Source organism: Mastomys coucha, unplaced genomic scaffold (assembly GCF_008632895.1).
Source record: "Mastomys coucha isolate ucsf_1 unplaced genomic scaffold, UCSF_Mcou_1 pScaffold14, whole genome shotgun sequence".
Lineage (NCBI taxonomy): Eukaryota > Metazoa > Chordata > Mammalia > Rodentia > Muridae > Mastomys > Mastomys coucha.
This window is the reverse complement of record NW_022196896.1, coordinates 73,052,147-73,073,024: the sequence shown is the minus strand read 5'-3', so window position 1 is coordinate 73,073,024 and position 20,878 is coordinate 73,052,147. Positions and strand designations below refer to the sequence as shown.

At 36.7% G+C, this 20,878-nt stretch overlaps 1 protein-coding gene across 1 annotated transcript in view; it reads right to left on the bottom strand.

The window, feature by feature from the left end:
- Positions 1 to 1,555: 1,555 nt before the first annotated feature.
- Positions 1,556 to 20,878, bottom strand: part of Col3a1 (collagen type III alpha 1 chain) — a 36,807-nt gene continuing 17,484 nt past the window's right edge. Inside the window, exons 14-51 of the mRNA XM_031367386.1 lie at positions 20,667 to 20,711; positions 20,129 to 20,182; positions 19,537 to 19,635; positions 19,181 to 19,225; positions 18,970 to 19,068; positions 18,726 to 18,779; positions 18,510 to 18,617; positions 17,795 to 17,848; positions 17,201 to 17,299; positions 16,823 to 16,876; positions 16,565 to 16,663; positions 16,236 to 16,289; positions 16,076 to 16,129; positions 15,701 to 15,754; positions 15,115 to 15,168; positions 14,590 to 14,634; positions 13,950 to 14,048; positions 13,756 to 13,863; positions 13,459 to 13,512; positions 12,820 to 12,873; positions 12,684 to 12,737; positions 12,032 to 12,085; positions 11,246 to 11,353; positions 10,927 to 10,980; positions 10,543 to 10,596; positions 10,200 to 10,361; positions 9,982 to 10,089; positions 8,989 to 9,096; positions 7,905 to 7,958; positions 7,714 to 7,821; positions 7,228 to 7,281; positions 6,683 to 6,790; positions 6,391 to 6,444; positions 6,183 to 6,290; positions 5,074 to 5,368; positions 3,947 to 4,134; positions 3,380 to 3,622; positions 1,556 to 2,643 (exon numbers count right to left, since the gene is read on the bottom strand). Coding sequence (XP_031223246.1) covers positions 2,497 to 2,643; positions 3,380 to 3,622; positions 3,947 to 4,134; positions 5,074 to 5,368; positions 6,183 to 6,290; positions 6,391 to 6,444; positions 6,683 to 6,790; positions 7,228 to 7,281; positions 7,714 to 7,821; positions 7,905 to 7,958; positions 8,989 to 9,096; positions 9,982 to 10,089; positions 10,200 to 10,361; positions 10,543 to 10,596; positions 10,927 to 10,980; positions 11,246 to 11,353; positions 12,032 to 12,085; positions 12,684 to 12,737; positions 12,820 to 12,873; positions 13,459 to 13,512; positions 13,756 to 13,863; positions 13,950 to 14,048; positions 14,590 to 14,634; positions 15,115 to 15,168; positions 15,701 to 15,754; positions 16,076 to 16,129; positions 16,236 to 16,289; positions 16,565 to 16,663; positions 16,823 to 16,876; positions 17,201 to 17,299; positions 17,795 to 17,848; positions 18,510 to 18,617; positions 18,726 to 18,779; positions 18,970 to 19,068; positions 19,181 to 19,225; positions 19,537 to 19,635; positions 20,129 to 20,182; positions 20,667 to 20,711 — 3,447 coding nt within the window. The 3' untranslated portion in view covers positions 1,556 to 2,496. The remainder of the gene's footprint in view (positions 2,644 to 3,379; positions 3,623 to 3,946; positions 4,135 to 5,073; positions 5,369 to 6,182; positions 6,291 to 6,390; positions 6,445 to 6,682; positions 6,791 to 7,227; positions 7,282 to 7,713; positions 7,822 to 7,904; positions 7,959 to 8,988; positions 9,097 to 9,981; positions 10,090 to 10,199; positions 10,362 to 10,542; positions 10,597 to 10,926; positions 10,981 to 11,245; positions 11,354 to 12,031; positions 12,086 to 12,683; positions 12,738 to 12,819; positions 12,874 to 13,458; positions 13,513 to 13,755; positions 13,864 to 13,949; positions 14,049 to 14,589; positions 14,635 to 15,114; positions 15,169 to 15,700; positions 15,755 to 16,075; positions 16,130 to 16,235; positions 16,290 to 16,564; positions 16,664 to 16,822; positions 16,877 to 17,200; positions 17,300 to 17,794; positions 17,849 to 18,509; positions 18,618 to 18,725; positions 18,780 to 18,969; positions 19,069 to 19,180; positions 19,226 to 19,536; positions 19,636 to 20,128; positions 20,183 to 20,666; positions 20,712 to 20,878) is intronic.

Genomic DNA, 20,878 nt, shown 5'->3' with positions numbered 1-20,878 from the left:
AGATTACCCCATTCAATGAGATAAATTTCTGGGAAGGCAAATGTCTTCAAGTTTTCCAAGCTGAAGTAAGTTATATTCAATTGTAAATGCATTGCGGGATGATATAATTTAGATACTTAGTAACTGTTAAGTAAACAGATTTTATGTGTTAAAATGAACAATTATTATATATATAGCACATGATGTATTAACACTCCATAACACATTGAGTTACAGATATGGGAGGCAGAGTGCTATATTTCATGTGCTTTTCCTAACTTAAAAGACAATTCTCATAATCTTATTTAAGTCATCTTCTCAGTTTGCACTCATTTTTTCCTTATTTCTAAACTTGTCATTCATACATAATTAATATGTAAGGAATATATACAAATGCATTGTAACATCAAAAATTCATAAACAAAAATATCTGAATGGTAAAACAAAAGGCTGTTCACACCAGGTTGTTTCTAGGTTAATGTTTGACTGTCAGGATTAGTAGGTATTTCTTGGAAGAGTATATTGATTGTCCCAAAGTACTAGGTTTTCTTACTATTCCTTTCTGTTTTGTAGTTAGGATTGAACCTGGGGCCTTGTACCTACTCAGCAAACACTACCCTGGACTGTACTCCTGGCACTACATGTTGCCTTGCTGACTGCTCAGTTGGACTCTCCTTTGTGTGTTGTTATTACTGTTTTAGTGACCAAAAGAAACAACAGAATTGATTTGTACATTCGGCCTTATAATTTGAATATTACCCACTCTATATTACTAGGCAAAGCATTTCAAACTGAAAATGGAAATGAGCAAAATATATTAAACTATGGAAATTTCACCATGAATCTATCATTTGTTGAACATGATAGCCATGCCTATAGCAAATCTTCCCAGGAAGCTGGTGGAGGAGGATCATATGTTTTAGAGTAGCTAACCTGCACAGTAAGCTCAAGAGACTTGGCAAGACATGAAACTTAGCAAGACCTCTTTCAAAAAAATTAATGGTTAGTGGTTCATTTGGTTTATTTTGGGCACCAAAAATGAAAAAATAGCTTTAAGTGTATATTAGTATTAATTACAGTCACCAATAGATATTTGAATTTACTCCAATTATTTTTTATTTTATACCTATTGATAAAAAATAGCCACAATATTGCCCCACTCATAGCTCCTAGTAATCTATATCCATTATTTTCCAAAATTTTTAAATTCTACATTCAGATGAAAGAATCCAGTGTTTGTGTTTTGCTGGTACATAGTCTTCCTGAAAAATTTCCAGCATCTTTCTTATTACCATTTTGAGAACACACAAGTTTTCTCTGTGATCCTTTCTAGAGATTTGTTCCTTCAAATCTGGTGTGCTTTCTTTGAAATAATGTCAAGGTCTCTACTAACTATTATGTAAAATATACAGAATTAATTAAGGCACATATCTTTATTCTGAAAACATGATATGCCATATTTTTAAACCATTGTTTCACTGAACTACACAATTAGATTCTTTCTAGAAAATTACTGAAGTTCTTACATGTAAAGATGTTATTGTTAAATCTGTGAGAAGCGACAAAAGCAGAAATGTTTCATTATGATATTTTATTATGTGACTGGAAGAAAATAAAAGATCAACAACTACATACAAGCTGACAAAAGAAAAAGTTTAAAACATTCACTGTGTTATTGTGAAAAAACCCCAAACTTGTTTTTGTTGTTTATTTTTATAGAATAAAAGAAGAGAGAATCCTGTGGCATGCCAGTCAATCTTTCTGGCAGAAGACAAATATAGATTCTGTGCATTTATAGCTTGAATGAGGTCACCAATTTTGATCTGGAGCTCTAAATGTGAAAATACATTAGCAACTTAACATGTGTCTTTAAAGCCCTCCCAAATATTTGCAAGCTTACCAGCAACAGCAGATGAGAAGCACCCTTAAGAGTATTACACCTATGATGGAGACAATTATGAACTGAAAGTACTTCTTCAAATTCCTGCTCTATAGTCTAATTTTTTAAATCAACATTCTACATGGATAACCAATGAAATCATAAATTTTGTCAAGTTTTACATGATTGTGTAGTCTTCTGGACTCAGAATCTTATCTGTTCTGAGCAGTTGAGGTAGTTAACATAGGGAGGTCATATCTAATTTTGTTTTTTCCTGTTTGGGAGATAAAGATATTCTATGTTGGTGAGTATGACCGTTGCTCTGCAGATGGGCTAGAGTTCAAAGAATGTAACACAGTGTTATCATAAAAGTGTTGACGTTTATTTATTATAGCACCATTGAGACATTTTGAAGTTGGAATTGGTAAAAAAATAAAACAAAAGCATTTGAACTGTATTGGGTGGTTGAAACAGCAAAAAATTGTATTCTTTTTTTTTTTTGTCAAATTATGCTTTTTCCAAAAGTTTGGAAATAAATAACTGGAATTTAGTTGTTCATTTGCACTGGTTGATAAGATTAAAACAAGAGGAACACATGGATGTGGTTTTTGTTTTGTTGGGGTTTTAGAGAGTTTGGCTTATAAGAAGCAAACAGGGCCAATGTCCACACCAAATTCTTGATCAGGACCCCCAATGTCATAGGGTGCGATATCTATGATGGGTAGTCTCATGGCCTTGCGTGTTTGATATTCAAAGACTGTCTTGCTCCATTCCCCAGTGTGTTTCTATTCAAAAGAGAAAAAGTTGAGTAAGAAAAAAGTCATTACATTCTTGTTACGTACATATTTTCCTAAACTGATCACATTTGAAAACTGTCTTCTGATCTCACAAAGCAGTTAGAAACTTTTAGACATATGAAGACTTCTGTATTTAAAGTTTTAATATTCTCGGTTGATAAATAAGATTGTTAATCAAAGCCTGGTGGCAAGACTCAAAAGTTAACCTAGAAGGGAGATGGCCACAGGCTAGCTCATTCACAGGCCTGCTTCTGGTTACAGCTGTGGCACTGTAGTTGGCTTATAAAGAAGTAGTTGAGTCAGCCACAACAGGAGTGGCTAACATTAGACGTGAATTCCCCTTTTAATGAATTGTGAGAAAAAGAAATACATCTTAAGTTAGACTTTACATTTTTAAAGCAATAATTATATCTGACAGAGCTTATATAATTAATAGTATGTGTAATTTACAGTAAATATCTCAGTAATCAAAGTGGTGTTTATGAGTTTAAATTTCAATCATTTTCATTTCTAACTGTTTTCCATCTAGAAGTTAAGGGCTATTCGATTTTTGAAATATTTAACATTTTCTATAACAAATAAGTAGATATTATATAATTCCTGCGTCCAGGCACCTTTTGTCTCCCTTACTAGTTTTATTTCTTCTTCTCAAAATAGCTTGGATGATTAAGCAATAAATTCTGAGTTTATTTGCCATCCCACCTGGAAAGAAATTGTTACTTACAGTACAGCCATCCTCTAGAACTGTGTAAGTGAATTTGCTGTTTCCTTCAGCCTTGAATTCTCCTTCATTTGATCCCATCAGCTTCAGAGACTTCTTTACATTGCCACTGGCCTGATCCATGTAGGCAATACTGTTTTTGCAGTGGTATGTAATGTTCTGGGAGGCTCGGCTGGAAAGAAGTCTGAGGAATGCCAGCTGCACTTCAAGGACATCTTCAGGAAGATCAGGACTGCCATAGCTGAACTATAAAACAAATAGTACATCTAAGCTTGTAACTCAGGACTTACCAGGGTAAGGGATTCATACAACATTAGCATGGACATTGTATTATAACTTGTTCACATACATTATATGCTATTTTATGGCGTGCATAGGTAAATGCCTTAGCAAGTTAAAGAAAGGTGCTTACATGCAACTGACTCGGTATAAGTTAGTCTTTTATAGGAATAATAATTGTCTAGCCATGCAAGTGTTTGGGGTATTCTACTTAGTAACCATAAACAAGTAAAAGGAAAAAGGTGTTAACTAATAGGCATATTTCAGTTTAAAAGCTTTGTGTTTTCTTACCTGAAAACCACCATTCATAGATTCTCCAAACCAAACATGTTTCTTCTCAGCACCAGAACCTGTCCACCAGTGCTTACGTGGGACACTCATGGGACTGGCATGTACGCATGTTTCCCCAGTTTCCATGTTACAGAATACTTTTATAGCATCCATCTTGCAGCCTTGGTTAGGATCAACCCAGTATTCTCCTGAAATGTCACCAAAGAGATGATGGGGATTAGTTATAAAATTTAGAAGTGGGGGCTGAACCCGAACATCTGCTTGTTACTTGGTTCAGTGTATGGGCTACTGATGTATCTAATTGAACTATATAGCACAACTGGTTGATATTTCTGAAGTAAAAAGCTTGTAAGCACCATAAAAGCATGAAAATAGAAAAATACCAAGTTACCATTGACTGATGATGTACAGATTGGTGTGTTTTATTTGTCTAAATATCATGTTTTATTTTAAAGAAAACACTATAGTCCAGATTTATGGCACATTTTAACTTAATTCGTCCCTATTTCCTATTTTAAGTAATGCCCAGATGATTGTGTAAAAGCAGTGGTCTCTCTCAAAATATTTAAAAGCTTAAAATAATTTTGAAATAGTATTTCAAAATTTGAATATACAAAGACTAATTTTATATAATAAATATGTTTTGGTAATGAAAAATAAAATCAAACATGTCACAATAGATAAAAACAGGAGTGATTTAATAAAAATAGTTTGAAATTTAATCATTAGTTTATTAAAATCAATTCTTTAAATATGTAATATAATAATAAAAATAGTAAAATTATGCTTATCATGCTATTCATGGGAATAGAATGATATATGCTACTTGATCACCTAAATCATTTTGCTTTGGTATTTAGAAATATATGTGTTAAAATTTCTAAAGAACATTCCTTAAAGTTTCTTATATTTAAAATATTTTGTAGTTACTTATGTTATACCATAAATGCTCCTTCAAATATTATTTTTTCCTCCTTACTATCAACGATCTTCAACTCAATAACCAATGTTTTGATAGTATAAGAGCTTCAAAATATTTTCCATTAGAACAATTTTCTGGGTCAAATTTTAATATAGGCCAATTTTTGAGTAAGTGTACAGCATGAGAGATAAAGCGTTGAACATACCGCTCTTGAGTTCAGGGTGGCAGAATTTCAGGTCTCTGCAGTTCCGAGCAGGGTTTTTTCGAGAGCCATCAGGGCTGATAAGACTCTCTATTTGTCCATTAACAGACTTGAGTGAAGACATAATTTCCTCGGTGTTGATCTTGAAATCCATTGGTTCGTCCCCATAATATGGTGCAAAGCCACCAGACTTTTCACCTCCAACTCCAGCAATGGCAGCAGCACCCCCACCACAGCAGGGACCAGGGGCACCAGGGGGTCCAGGGGGTCCTGGCTGTCCAGGGTGGCCTGGCGATCCCTAGATAAGTCAAAATATAGACCATAGAAGTGTTTTTTCTTTGGCCTCCACTGAAAGACCATGTCACTTGTGTAGAAAAATGAACCATAAGCAATCAATCCACATATGTTGTGACAATTAGTTTAATTTAAAAAATATTTAGAAATGTTTTGTAGTCTCATGACTGTCAATGTGTAACACATATGCTTTGTTACATAAAAATGTTATTCTATTACATAGCAATAAGTAGTATTGAGCTTAAATGTCATCATTTCCTTTGTAAAGCAAATAGGCCAGAAGGCACAATACTGACATGAGAAGGAGGCATCTTCATGACTCCAAGTATGCCTGTGACTTATTGGTTTTTCATTTGTCACATGCATATTTGTCGATAATAATGGTTTGTTGTTACATTTGGCCCAACACTGCATAGTCAGAAGGCATTAGCCATGATTTTATCAGTAGCAATACAGATGTTTTATAGGTCATTTAATCAGTAAAACTTCTACAGAAATAAAATGATATCTGTGAGTCTCTGAAGTGAGACCAGCATGGCATAATTTATTTGGTTAATAAGAGTATGTGTCATTTTATTGATATGTCACTTAGCAAGGCATATATATGAATATATATATATATGTATATATACATATTTATATATATCCATCCATGTTATGCTGACATAAACTATCTTAATGCAATCAAGAATGCATTAAATTAGGTTTCACTTTCTAAAGTAAGTGACTATGCTGTTTACTTCAATTTACAAAAAATGCAATGCTGGTGAAACATTGTATCGTAGCAAATAAAACTATGTATGTCTGTGCATTTTTACCTCAGATCCTCTTTCACCTCTGTTGCCTCTAGGTCCCGGTGGTCCAATAGGACCTGGATGTCCACTTGATCCATCTTTTCCAGGAGGTCCATGTGGTCCAACTGGTCCCTTAAGAAATGAACATGATGATGTTATAATGCTAAAATATATTCCTGCTGTGAAAACCTTTTGAAGTGTTCACCTTTCAATGTACTTCTATGACACTTACTCTGGGGCCTGCAGGTCCTGGACTACCAACTGCACCCTGGTGACCAGCAGCACCCTGGAAAGCAAAGAGGGATAGAGACCAGTGAAGAACTCTAGGGCTTAGGGAAGGGGCTGTTCACAATCTCTGAAGAACTTAATGATCAAGATGAAACAAACATTTTTCTTTCTTTCATTCATTGTTTCACGTCAAACTATTATATAGAATATGCCCTTGAGTTCATGTCTCATCTTTCCAGTCCATCTCATTAGTCATGCAGTAAAGGAGAACTCCTACCAGTGGAGGATGCACTTACAGGAGAACCTGGGGGACCTGGATTGCCAGGGAATCCTCGATGTCCTTTGATGCCATTAGAACCACGCTCACCAGCTTCACCTTTGTCACCTCGTGGACCTTGGGGACCCTTTAAAAATATATTTTAAATTAAGGTCAGTATCATATAGACATATTGAATAATTAAAATTAAGCTTATAATAAATATATTATAATCTACTGAATATTATTTACTTTACAATGAATATTATACAGCATTCTATTAGGTTTATAGTAATAAATACATTATCTTAGCTAGAAATCCCTATCAAAAGAGACTTCACAAATGTAATAACAAAGATTGTTTCTTCTTTAATTTTGGATTGATAATTGTAATTCGCATATCATTATCTGCATAGAACTTTTAGATACTGATTTTTCTGTATCATCAAATGAAAGTTTATATTTTCTCCATAGTTACATATTTCTCATTCTAATTATTTTCTAGAGATTTCATAAAGCAATAGGGTGTTTCTTAAACTCTAAAATAGATTTTCAAACACAAGAGGACAAATGTCTAATACTTACGGGAGCACCTCGAGCTCCAGCAGGACCTGGAGCTCCAGAAGGACCAGCAGGACCCTAGAATGCAAGCATGCAATTAAACTTTGAGCTGAATCTTGTCACTGATTCAACTCCATTTTAAAAAGTTGATTGTGTAGGGAGGACAGGAAGATGTGAGAGGAATGGGGGAGGGGAAACATACTGTATAAAAGATTAACTAAAATCAAATTAATTTAAAAAACTAAATACAATAAACATTTCTGAACTTTTTTCAAAGATGAAAGTAATTTTTTTTTAAATGTTGACTTCATTGCAGTGGAATCATAATACACATACTGTTAGTGGAAGCTAGAGTTCTGTAAATTCTGACTTCATTCCCACAGCAAACAAAAAGCTGCCCAATTAATACCAAAGGGAATCAGCACAGATATATCATGATGGCAATAATACCATCTTATTGCCCCACCTCTGCCTCTTTTTGAGGGATGAGGGCATATATCAAGAACTCACTGTTTCTCCTCTGTCACCACTTTTTCCAGATGGGCCAACAGGACCAGGTGGGCCTGGATGACCAGGAGCACCAGGGGCACCAGGAGAACCATTTTCACCACGATCACCCTAGAAAAAATCAAGGATCTCACATAAGCATGACGGCAATTGGATTTAGTTACATATGCCTACTGTACATAAATTTGTTATACCTTGCCACCAGGAGATCCATCTCGACCTGGCTGACCATCTGATCCAGGGTTTCCCTGGTTAAAAGAAAGTTAAAAGAGAGCCTTTTACCCTTTCAAAGATAATTTATAGTTTGTATACAAAGTATCACATACCATTATGGCAGTTTTGAATAAAGGATATTTTAGTAAAATTTTCTTCCCTGTCGCTCACACTCCCATTCCCTTGCTGCCCTTCTATACTAGTGGAAGCCAAAGTTGGTTCTGGTGAAAAGAAATAGCACATATTTACAATGTGGTTTAACTCTTTGAAGAACCATAATTCTTTGGAGGATATTTCTGTTTTCCTAAAATTTCATGAAATAATATGAGGAGAGTACTAATAAAAAGAAAGCCTAAAATGTTTTTAAGGACAGCTAATAAATAATTTTTGAGAAGTAGGAAATCTAAATTTGTTATAAAAATCTAAAATTAAACTTCATTTAAGATTTCAACACTAAATATATCTCTCAAAAAACACATAGCACCATGTTCAAATATATTTTGTTAATATAAAATGCTAATTGAAAAATTAAGAATAATCATGAATAATGAACATTTTTACATAAAATTGAATCTTGTAATTTTGCCTATTAACTCATTTTCTAAATTAATTTTTGTGGTTCCATTCTCTTCATTACTGAATATATTGGGAAATGTTCTTGGACACAGGCTTTTATATTATCCTAACTTACAAAAGACTGACTATTAGAGAGGGAAGGAGAACTAGGCTACATGGACATGTTTTATTTAAATCTCATACATTAAGGTTTAGTGGACCTTTCTTTAACTAATACTTGAATTTCAGACTGGAGAGATGTTTCAATGGCTAGAGGTTCTTCCAACTAAGCCTGATGATTTGAGTTCAATATCCTGGTTGCTATAGGGTGGAAGGGTAAATCTTAGTCTTGAAAGCTGTATTCTGACCTCCATATGTGCACCACGGTTCCTGTGTGTTCATATGCATACACACTAACAAACACAATTTAATAAATATAATTTCAAAACTATAAGAAGCAGTGTGAGTATTTGCTGACTGGTTGAACATCATTCCTGAATTGCAGCTTACATCTCGTCCAGGCTCGCCAGCTGTACCAGGCTGTCCAGGAAGACCTTGGGGTCCAGGAGGACCACGTTCCCCATTATGGCCACTGGCTCCTGGTTTTCCACTTTCACCCTGTGGACAAAGAAATAAAACATGTTTCACTTGGAGATTCCAACTAATGAGGTGTTACCAGGTTGGAGGGTGAAATGTGATTTAGTCAGTTTCTATTGATGTCTACTTTTCTTGAAACTATGTCCTTCCTAAGAGAAAAATGGGGAGCAAGGGTTTTGGATTTTCTTAATTGCTCAGGGATTCAGAATAGTAAAATGCTCTCCTAATCAGAGCACAGTTGATTGTTAAGAAGAGAAGCTTATGAGTACAGCGAGAAAGATAATGATAAACTATCAGTTCAGTGATCCTTAGAATCAGGATTTATTAGAAATTTCCTAGATATGTTAATTACTGTTAAATTTCCTGTTACTATTTTCTGACATATTTTGAAAAAGGTGCATGAAATGTTACATTATGAAATATGGTGCAGACGCACTTATGTTAACTTATTTATTGTATGGGCATTTCGGATACTACGCACTGCAATGCTCTGGTAATATCAGTGAAAGCAAACCAAGAGCTTTGACTCCAAGAGATGGGTAATTTACATCAATTAAAGTCTTGTACACTTATGAGATGAAACAGTTTCTCCCTTCACGGTTATAGTGAATAAACTGAAGAATGCTCACAAGTTTCCTAACAATGATGTTTGACAAAGCAACATTGTTTTTTCTGTGGTGTTGGCTTGCTTGCATAGATATTCAAAGCTGGTTTATGACCTCCTTTGCCTGTGTGTTTTGGGAAGATTTAATGAAAGTTTTGTTTTTGAAAGCCTAAGAGTGTCAAGAAGATAAGCTCTTTGATAATTTACACCTTGATCACAAACCTTCTTATATCTGGTATGGTGAAGAATTCTCTATCCCTATGAAGGGAAGCAAACATTAGATGCAATGTGACTATGCTTACCTTGATACCCTGAGGACCAGGGCTACCCCGTGGACCTGGCATGCCTGGTGGTCCAGCAAGACCTCGTGCTCCAGTCAGCCCTGCAATTCCAAGTGGACCTGGGGATCCCTGTTGCAATAGACATGGAAGACTCAGCTTATTGCTGCAGAGTTCTAGTCTCCTTATTATGTTTGTTATTAGAGTATATGGTCTACCAACAAAACAGCGAAAGCACTCACCGGAGGACCCTGAGCACCAGGTGGCCCCTTCTCTCCAGGTTGTCCAGCATCACCTTTTGGTCCAGCTACTCCAGGGTTGCCAGGAGAACCGCTGTTACCTGCAGGACCTGGAGGGCCGTCTTTGCCAGGAGCACCACTGGGTCCTGGGGGCCCTGGATTACCCTGCAAATAATTTAAATTTTAACATGGTGGAAGAAGGTCTTTTGGCTTTCCTTGCCTTTTCCTTTTTGTCAATCTTATGTGGGGATTGGTAGATGCTAAACTTGGTAGGCATCAAAACATCACTTTCTTATTCTAGTCTTTCTGTAAGTTACATTGAAAAAAGAAGCTGGAGAGAGCTTACATTGTTGCCAGGGGGACCAGGAAGACCACGCCCACCAGGAAAGCCAGCAGCACCCTGTGAAATGTCAATGTACTAATTAGTGCAAAATTAGAACAAAAATCTCTAAACACATAAATATTAAGATAAGGAATACACCAGGAATTGAATTCTATGTCGATGTCATTGAGGACTTGCCAGCTCCCTTTGAATTTACACACAACTACCAAACCAAACCAAATCAAACCAATCAAACAACAACAACAAAAAACAAAAATACAAAACCAAACCCTGACTATCATATTCTCTCTGTTGCTCTGTGTCATTATGTGGTCTTCACATAGATTGGAATCAATAAATATGTTCAATAACAGTCATAGAGTGATAGCTAAGAGAATCCATACTCACAGGACCACCAGGACTACCACGTTCACCCTTTACACCTTGAGGACCAGGCGGACCCTAAACACCAATGAGAGGAAAAGAATATTGAGTAGAGTAACAAAATAAAAATTTAAGAAAAGCATTAAGCATTGGGAAACCAGTAATGCTCCCTGAAGAGATTAAATTAGCTAACCTATGATCATATCCAAATTACTGAAATGAAAATTAAATTAAGGACTATATTCCTATGAAGATTATATTCTCCTCCCATAACACAAAAATATTACATGAAATATTAACTTAATAATAAACTAATTTGTCTTAATGGTTTAATAGAACTTACAGCAGGTCCAGCACCACCAGGGGGTCCTGCAATTCCTGGAGGACCTCCTTCACCTTTCTCTCCAGGGGCACCTCTTTCTCCTTTAGCACCTGGTTCACCATTCTGCCCCTGCACACAGCAACAATGACCACCTGTGAGTCAAGTTCCTTCACAACATGCTTGACTTATCATTCTTTCTCTTTAAAACATAGAACTTTTTTTTTTTTAAAGCTGGGAAGTTGTTGCCATCAAATAGGGATAGGAGGCTTCCTGAAGATATGGCAAAGCAAAATCAGTCAAAAATACTGTGGTAAGAGGAGGAGGAGGAGGAAGAGGAGGAGGAAGAGGAGAAGCAAGAGAAGCAGGAGAGGCACTGGCAGAAGAAGAAGAAGAAGAAGAAGAAGAAGAAGAAGAAGAAGAAGAAGAAGAAGAAGAAGAAGAAGAAGAAGAAGAAGAAGAAGAAGAAAGAAGAAGAAGAAGAAGAAGAAGAAGAAGAAGAAGAAGAAGAAGAAGAAGAAGAAGAAGAAGAAGAAGAAGAAGAAGAAAAGAAGAAGAAGAAGAAGAAGAAGAAGAAAACATTTTGCCATGAGAAAGAACATCTTTCCAAGGGCCTTGAATTTGAAAATGAGCATCATGATGCTGCATAAAGAAGGATTGCTGTTTGAGCTGCCTAAAAATGGGATAAAGTAATTTCAAACAGTAAAGTGGCTGAAGAAATACTGGAACCAGAGTAATTTGTATCTGTTAGTTTTCAGTAATTTGGTAAAATTGGCATTGTGACACTCATGCTTAGAAGTCCATACTTACAGGAGCACCGGGGAAGCCAGCAGGTCCTGGAGGGCCATGTTCACCTCTCTCACCCTGAAGGAAGATATATTATTAGTCATGGTGAAGGTGTTCTCCACAGGCATTATGCATCTCTGAATCTAAAAGTCGTTTTTACTTCTTATTAACATAAGAACGGAACAACACTACAACTGTTGATTTCTTCTGTCTCTGAACTGGGATATAACTCGCAAGGAATATATCATCAAAGTGTTCAAATATTTAACACACTTAAATATATAACTTGCGAGTGTAAAGTGTAAAATTTGGCAGAAGGGTAAAATATCTACTAATATATTGATTAAACAAACACACGTGCTGTAGCTTTATCTTGATTGCCAAGTCTTTTTAGGGACAAAGGACAAAGGAAGAAGCTTTTGGTAAAGTTTAAGAGATGCTCATTTAGAAATGTATAATATTATTCAATCTATGTACTTTCCCTAGAGTTTTTCAGTAAATAAGGCATCTTGAATAATCCTCATGAGGACTTTAACATTAAAAAAATATTTTCTTGCATCTCATATATTTTAAACATAGTACCTTAAGCAGGAAGATCAGAATACTAGGGACAAAGTTGCTAAAGCTATGGACTGTGTGGGGTTGAGAGTATGATGAAAATGCCTTTAAAACTTACAGGGCCACCTCGAGGTCCAGCTATGCCCGGAAGTCCAGGGGCACCACCTTCACCCTGAGAAAAGATCAAATGGTATTGTTACTGTTCCATGTCTATTAAAGCAAAGCCTGATTGTGGTTCCCAGTCTCGTTGTTACCTTATCTCCAGGCTGACCAGCTGGGCCAGGGGGACCAATAGGACCGGCAGGACCCTGCAGGAAGAAGCGTCTTTAGTTTTGAAAAAAATAAACATCATTTCTTGTATTAATCAGAATGTAGGGACATTTATTTACTAAAGTGGGTAGATTTTTGTTCTCTTGTGGCTCAAATGATTAGTTCATTGCTATGTATAAATATGGGAGTCTAGTAAGTTCACTATTCTGTGAGCATGACCGAAGAAGTTAACTGAATTAAGTGATTTCATTGATACATTTTTTTTTAAAACTGTAATTAGAGAGGATAAATAGGATGTGATAAAAGATCTTATGGTAACATCTTTTTAAAACTGTATTTCTTAGCAATATTAATTACTTTGAATTTCATTGATACATTATGGTAGCCATTCCTTGCTTTTGTCGTATTGTCATATGGCCATTACAGTAACCATGCTTAGGTCACTGTAGAACTATCAGGGAGTGATAGATAGAAGCTAAGATTTTAAATAGTGATCAGTATTGTTTTAGTGTTCAGGATGTGGTAACATATGGTCTCATTTAATGAAACAGTGAAAGCTGAAGAAGGGTCTACAACATATTGCATATAACCAGGGCTCATTTCTCACTGATATGAATACTCACCCTTGGCCCATCCTTTCCTGGAACTCCGTCAGCACCTGCACCTCCTGGTTCACCCTGCCAATCAAAAGCAAGTGATCATCAGATAATAACAACCCTAGGGAAAGTCAGCCTAGCATAGCCATCCTCAGGATCTGCTGGGATTAGAGCTGATATTCTCATTGCTATTTGCTATAGGACTCTATGTCAAAATTCACTTAAAATGTTAACAATAATTTTGAAAATAGTTTTTAGTGATGGAACTTCCCTTTAACCTAGAAGGTGTGTTTTATTGTAGAATCAAGATAAAACTATAAGCACCTTTTCACCCTTTGGGCCAGGACTTCCAGGACCTCCTCTCTCCCCTGGCATCCCTTGCAGACCAGGAGAACCAGCAGTACCAGGGGGACCAGGGGGACCAGCAGGGCCCTGTAATGAAGAAATACATGACAGATGACAAGAAAGCGACTGAAGTGCAGCTTCTAACATTTAGGGGGATCAGAAACTACAGTCACCTTTCCTCCTTCAGGGCCAGGGGGTCCAGCTCCACCTCTAATCCCAGGGTTTCCTGCTGCTCCAGGAGGTCCACGTTCTCCAGGGGCACCAGAATCACCCTACCATTGAAAATATAATGCCCGTATTAGAAGCACATTTTCAGCAAAGAAAAGCACTGGAAATTATGTAGTTTCGATTATGTCTGCTAGGTTTTTAAGTTTGAAATTTCAGTAGTTTTGAAAATTTTTATGAGTGTAAAACTTTGCTTCATTGTTCGAGAACAGGAATCTTTTAAGAAAGCAGAGCAAAGTGGAATGTGTATTTGGCCCCGTTAAAGTATAAATGTCCTTAAAATAATTACTGTTATTATTCAGAGAGGTAACGTTTATGCTTCTGCCCCTAGGACAGTTCTCTGTAGGGAACTCATGCGTCCGCTGTATTTCCCCTTGGAGTGGCACAGTCTGTGGTGCTTATTAATGTTAGAATATTCAGTTGGAGCAAAATTAATGCATTGGAAGTGCTTACAGTTTGCTTACATGAATTTACTAAACATTGGCAGTCTCATTTTCCTAAGCAAAGAACCCTTTAGTTCAGTGTACTTTAAACATTTTCTGAAATCAAGTTGCTCCATAAGATGGTAGAAAAGTTAGCGATAATTACCTTGCCTCCAGGAGCTCCAGGTGCACCGGCTTCACCCTTTGGACCCTAGGAGGTCACCATTATATATGGTAAGTATTTGTCTGCATGCACTGCACAGGTATAAACAACATTGACATCTGTCATGCCTGTTTATTGCCCAATTGTTTAAATCACAAAGCTACGCATCTTAATTCTGCTGTTTTATATAAAACCTAGACTTTTTGTAAGTGGCATTATATGTAACTCACATTTGTTTTGTTGTTATTTCTGAGACAAGGTCTCATGCAACTCAAACTCATTTAGCCAAGAATGACCTTGAACTTCTGCATTCCTCCCCAAAGGAAATAGGAAGACAGGTAGACATTCGGTTTATATTCTGCTAGAGATCTCACCAAGTGTTTCATGCATTCTAGCAAGCACTCTACCAATTGACCTACACGATCAAAACTCAGCTATTAGAACATACATACAAAGTTAATAGATAAATGGATTTCAGGTTTTTTTTTTCACTTAGTTGCTATTTTTAAAAAATAAGATTCAACTTACTGGTTCACCTGGTTTTCCATTTTCTCCCGGAGGACCACTGGTTCCAGGTATGCCCTACAAATCAACAGAATTACATTGTGTCTGATCACTTCAAACATGGTAAAAGCTTTTTAATATGTAAATGTATTTTTCCAGGTAGTTAATGACATAATTTTCATAATTTTAAGGTACAAAATGTTTGCCTTATTCAAACTAGTGACAGGTAGAGCATAGTTATATCTTAAAAACCTATGTTCACATCTATACTTTTTGTTTTCTATATATACAGATGAACTGAAAGATAAGGACAGATGAATTTAGCTATATGGAGTTTTTATTATAATATTAAAGTATGTGTATATAGAACTGTAAGAGTTCAATTAATTTTTAATAACTTTATGTGTGCATTCTAGAATACCAATAGAAGAAAACTACTATTAATGTTTTATTTCAGGATAGAAGAAAAACTTTAAAAAGTTAAGTTTCAGATGAACATGTAGCCTGCTCACAAAATTTTGACATATATTTATGCAATAAAAGTGCATATAAAAGGGAAATATGGAATTGTCTGTTAAAAGTTAATAACATTTGAAGAATAAGCTCTTACTTGCAATCCTTGTGGACCAGGGGGTCCAGAGTCTCCCTTGTCACCAGCTGGGCCCTATGTTCAGAAACAAAATTATATACTCCATTGTAAAATTGTCATTTCCTAATTAGTCTGCAGTCTACCTCTCTGCAGGCCTATTGCTTACTTTAAAAGGTAAGAATGTTAAGAGTAGGGAAATCTTGGTCTAAAGAGGATATTTTAGCACATTAATAAATCATATAATTAATACCAGCATTTAATGTGATAATAAAATAAGAAAGTCTAGTAACTGCTTGGTGAAATATTATGGCCTTTTGGTAGAGATAACATATTTTCTAAACTCTTGACCTTGTTCTACCTCCACCCTACCTCTATCTTAATTATATGAAAACTTACAGTAGGTCCTGGCGGACCCTGAGGTCCAGTCTCCCCATTCTTTCCAGCAGGACCCTACAAAAATGACAGACAGGGAAACAGAATGAGTATGTATCACAAGTATTGAGGCTGAAGATGACTGAAATGATTAGAAAGCCAGAAATAAACAAAAGACACGTACTGGTAAGCCAGGTCCTCCAGGGCCACCCCGTTCTCCATTCTTGCCAGGCGCACCCTAAAGAAAAAAGCAAGGGTATACATTCTCAAAAAAAAATTCACTAATCAAAGTTCAAACTCCATTTTTTGATCCTGCTACACATGCAAAGCCACACACATACACACACCCATTGCCAATTATATATTTGTCTCTGTACATGAAATGTAATTGTTCACATATTCTTTCTAGTTTAAAGGAGAGGCTAAGTATTGGATGATTTTGCATTTCCATATAGAGGTTAAAGGCCATCCATCTGTCAAATACTTATTGAAGAAAGTAATTATAAAACTTACATCATTTCCTTTAGGACCAGGAAAACCCATGACCCCAGGCTGACCTCTGGGGCCAGATGGGCCAGGAGGACCAGGGCGACCACTTTCTCCTTGACTTCCCTAGTAAGAAAAACAACGGCTATAGTCAGGACTTGATGAATAAATAATCTAATTATAATATACATACATACATATATGTATACACACTCAAGTCTAGCCAACATATGCATTCCATTGTTTTACTGGGTTAGTTAAAAGAGACATCATAATTGTACGTACCGGAGGTCCTGGTTTCCCATCATTGCCTGGTCCACCTGGACTTCCGGGCATACCCTAAGTGAGAAATACAGCAGTCATGTGACAAAAAGTAAAAGTACAACATACTTAACATGTACAACTTTGAGATGTCCGTGTTTATATGTAACCTTGTAAATGCACTCCCTATTTTCTGTTTAAAAACTCATCTGGGCCAAATATTTAATTTTATTCTCTTCCTTGGTCTGTCTTGACCCATATTTTCTTAAAGGAATTTGGTTTGTTTACTTTGAGACTTTTGAAAGGTATCATCTGGTTGAAGTTGTCTTTAACCTGTCATTATTTGTATTGTCTTTCTTCTTACCACATCACAGCATTATTCAAACAAATGTGTCTCCTCACCCGTATCCCTGGACCTCCAGGGGTTCCATCTCGGCCAGGTTCTCCAGCTACTCCTCTGGGTCCCGCAGGACCTGGGCCACCACGCTCTCCGGCAGGACCCTAAGTTGTGAGATAATAAATCTTAAAGATTTTTGATTAACTTAGACATTGACAATACTTAATCTATAACTATTGGAAGTTTTTTTTTGGCCTCTTAAGGACTGTTTATGTGTTGCTGAGCTCTGCTCTCTAAAAATCATCTGTTTTAGTTTGGTTTTCATCTTGAGGAAAAATTGAAGCAACTAGGATTAATATTCCATGCTTACAACCAACATTATCAATTGGACTTAACTATTTTTTTTGCACTTAATTAATGAAATTTAATGATTAGAAGTTCCTTTGGAGCTTCCACCACGACCTGACATACATGAAGTGGCTTTAGTTCATCACATAACCATGGAAGAAGTATTAAAGTAGGGGCTAGAGTCACAAGCTGACGATTTGTGTTTCATTATCCTGACGCATTTCCTTCAGATGTTTATCCTCCCATTAATGGTATAACATATGAAAGAAATACCCACTGTAGCAATGGCACTTGGGAGCCGAAGCATTTACCTTCTCTCCTGGGATGCCATTTGGTCCTGCAGGTCCTCGGAAGCCAGGAGCACCCTGGAAACCATCACAGTCAAATACTTCAGTTTAAAAGATAAAAACCTGTTCATACTTCATAGATTGCAATATAGTTATTCTTGTATTACTAAGTTCTTTAAACAGAATGTGGGAATTAATTTAGTGGTTAGAGCATTGCCGCCAAACAGATCATGGGGTCAGCTCCCAGCACTGAGAAAATAAAACAAGACAAACCCAAAACTCCTAAACAGTGAAATAGCCTGCATCACAGGAAAACCAATCAACCAAATGTATACACAAAACAGAAATAAGCACTCAGATTTTAAGTTTAAACTAGACATGCCAAGAAAAACAATGGGCAGAAGGGCAGGGTGCTTCACACTTTATATCCCTTGTTCACCCCTTTAATCTCTTGAGAGACAGAGTTAGGAGAATCCAGAAATTTGGGGCCAGCCTGTAGTGAGTCATCATGTACAAACAATTCACTCTTACAGGCTTTCGTTGTCTCTTAAAATGGTATGGCTGTTCATACCTCTAATCTAAGTACTAGGGGAGGCTGAGGCAGGAGCATTGCCATGAGTTTGACAGTAAAGGTCAAGCCAGCCTAGTCTATAAGTAAGACCCTGTCTCATCAAACAGGAAAAAAACAATCCAAGGTTACTGTGTCCCAATAGTGAAGCAGATAAACATGGAAGCATACCCTTTCCCCTGCGGCTCCTGGAAGGCCGTTTGCACCAGGCTCTCCAGGTGATCCATCTTTGCCATCTTCGCCCTTAGGTCCTGGAATTCCTGGGGAACCAGCTTCGCCCTAACACCATAAAGAATTGTCACTAGATTTCGTTGAGAAGCTTACTCACTACTTTCTCATCACTTTGCAGTTTTCTGAGGAGCTAAGCTCTGTGGGCTTAGTACTGACCCGTTCACCGCGAGCTCCTGGCTCTCCCTTCGCACCATTCTTGCCAGGTTCACCCTAAAATGAAACAAAATCTCCATGTAAAAACAACAAGGATTTGACTAACAAAATCATAATTAGCGAGATGTTATACAGCTGGAGGGAGAGCTGTATAAATTGAACTGAGGAGGAGCAAAAGTAATGTCAATATTTTGTTGTGAGCATTAAACATAAACTTCCAGGCCTTGAAGTCGAGAGACGGACTTACTGAAGGACCTCGTTGTCCCGGTATACCATTAGTTCCTGCTGGTCCAGGGGGTCCCCTAGCTCCTAGCAGTCCAGGAGCTCCAGGAATGCCAGCTGGACCCTAAAACCAACAAAAACACTATCACTAGCCATGCCCGGACCTGTGTCTCTACTATCTGGTTTAAATACTTTATACTTCTGCATGAGGATGAGCTGAGGGTGAGGCAGCTTACCATTTCACCTTTTCCACCAGGACTGCCATTATTCCCAGGAGGACCCTAGGCACACAAGGCAAGAGAGCATATTATTAGAGCACATGAATTTGGAGTTCTCTATTTAGGGAATATATTTACTAAGAGGTATTATATTTTGTAGAGAATATGTTATTTATCCAACAACAGCACAATATATATGTAGGGAAAGTAATTATGAATTAAGTCAGATAGATACTTGGTCTAAGTTATTAAAGATACGGGAATAAGAGAATTTTAGTTTTGTTTATTTTCTGCTTGGTGGTTAGTGTAAGCAGCCGGCATGGATGGACTAAGCCCAGCAGCTTGGCTTGTTTCTCTCTTATAATGCTACTTACAGGTGGCCCTTGAGCACCAGCATGCCCCTGTGGTCCAGGTTCCCCTCTTTGTCCTGGAGAGCCATTTGAGCCAGGGGACCCTGCAGGTCCAACTTCACCCTAAAGGGACAAATTCCAAAATGTCAGTTTTCCTTTCTGCTTTTAATAGCTTAGCTTAGCCTTCAGTTCTGCTTGAACTCATTTCCCTAAAGCTTTATTACTATGGTTGTACATGATAGCTAAAACAAAGGGTTATTAATCATAAGAACAAAGGACAAAGGTAAATAAGGGTCTGCCCATGTTCAAGGTGTTTCCCAGAAAAGACATTGGAAAAAGTCGAACCCCTCAGAAGATATATCAGGATGGTAGAATGCTAATGAGAATATATTATGCATCATGTATATGATATATATTATATACTATATATATATATTATGTACTACATATGTATACACACATATGTATGAGAGAGAGAATAGAGACAAGATTGGAGGTTTAAAGTTCTCTATAGATGAAAACATACATTTGATTATATTTACTGGTCAATTTTGAGAAACAATTTAGTGAGGTTTTGTCTATATTTATACATTCTTCTAAAGAACTATATGCTTACCTTAGCACCAGGGGATCCAGGGAATCCTGCTGTTCCAGGAGGACCAGGGGGACCCTAGAAACAATGTACAATTTGCACATAATGAAAGTTGTGTAAGATAAGAAAGGGGTTAAGTTTAAAGTTAGAGCATCAGTATTCCTATGCACTTTTTCATAAATCCTGACTTTCAGGATACTTAACTCTGAGCTTTTGTATTCTTTACCTCATAGAGATTCTATCACCATCTATTTTGCATCTCTCTTAGTTGGCATGTCCAGTATTGGACATTAAACACAAGTGCCATACACATGTCAACAAGTGACTGAAAATAATGGGCATGGATGGAAGGTGTAGTTTATAGGGTCAGTATCAGTTTGAATTGGATTTTGATAGATACTATCTCATAGGACACCTACAAATTGTTTCCATTTTCAAGGTTACAAATAATCATCAAGAAGCCATATGGATTTGCTATATAACAATATAATATAATGTAATGTGTAATTCACAATTTCTAAGCACTATGGAACAAAGCAAGATTGGATGCAAAGTTACTCACTGGTTGCCCGTCACTGCCCCGAGCACCATCATTGCCTCGAGCACCCTACAAAGAGAAGTTTGTCTCAATATGTTCTTACTTATGAAAGATTAATTAAAAATATCATTAGACTACAATTCAAGATCAACTAAACTGAATTTCTCTCAAATATATTATAGAAAGTGAAGTTTGTCTCAAACATTTCCTTTAGTATGAAAGTTTAGTGACAAGCA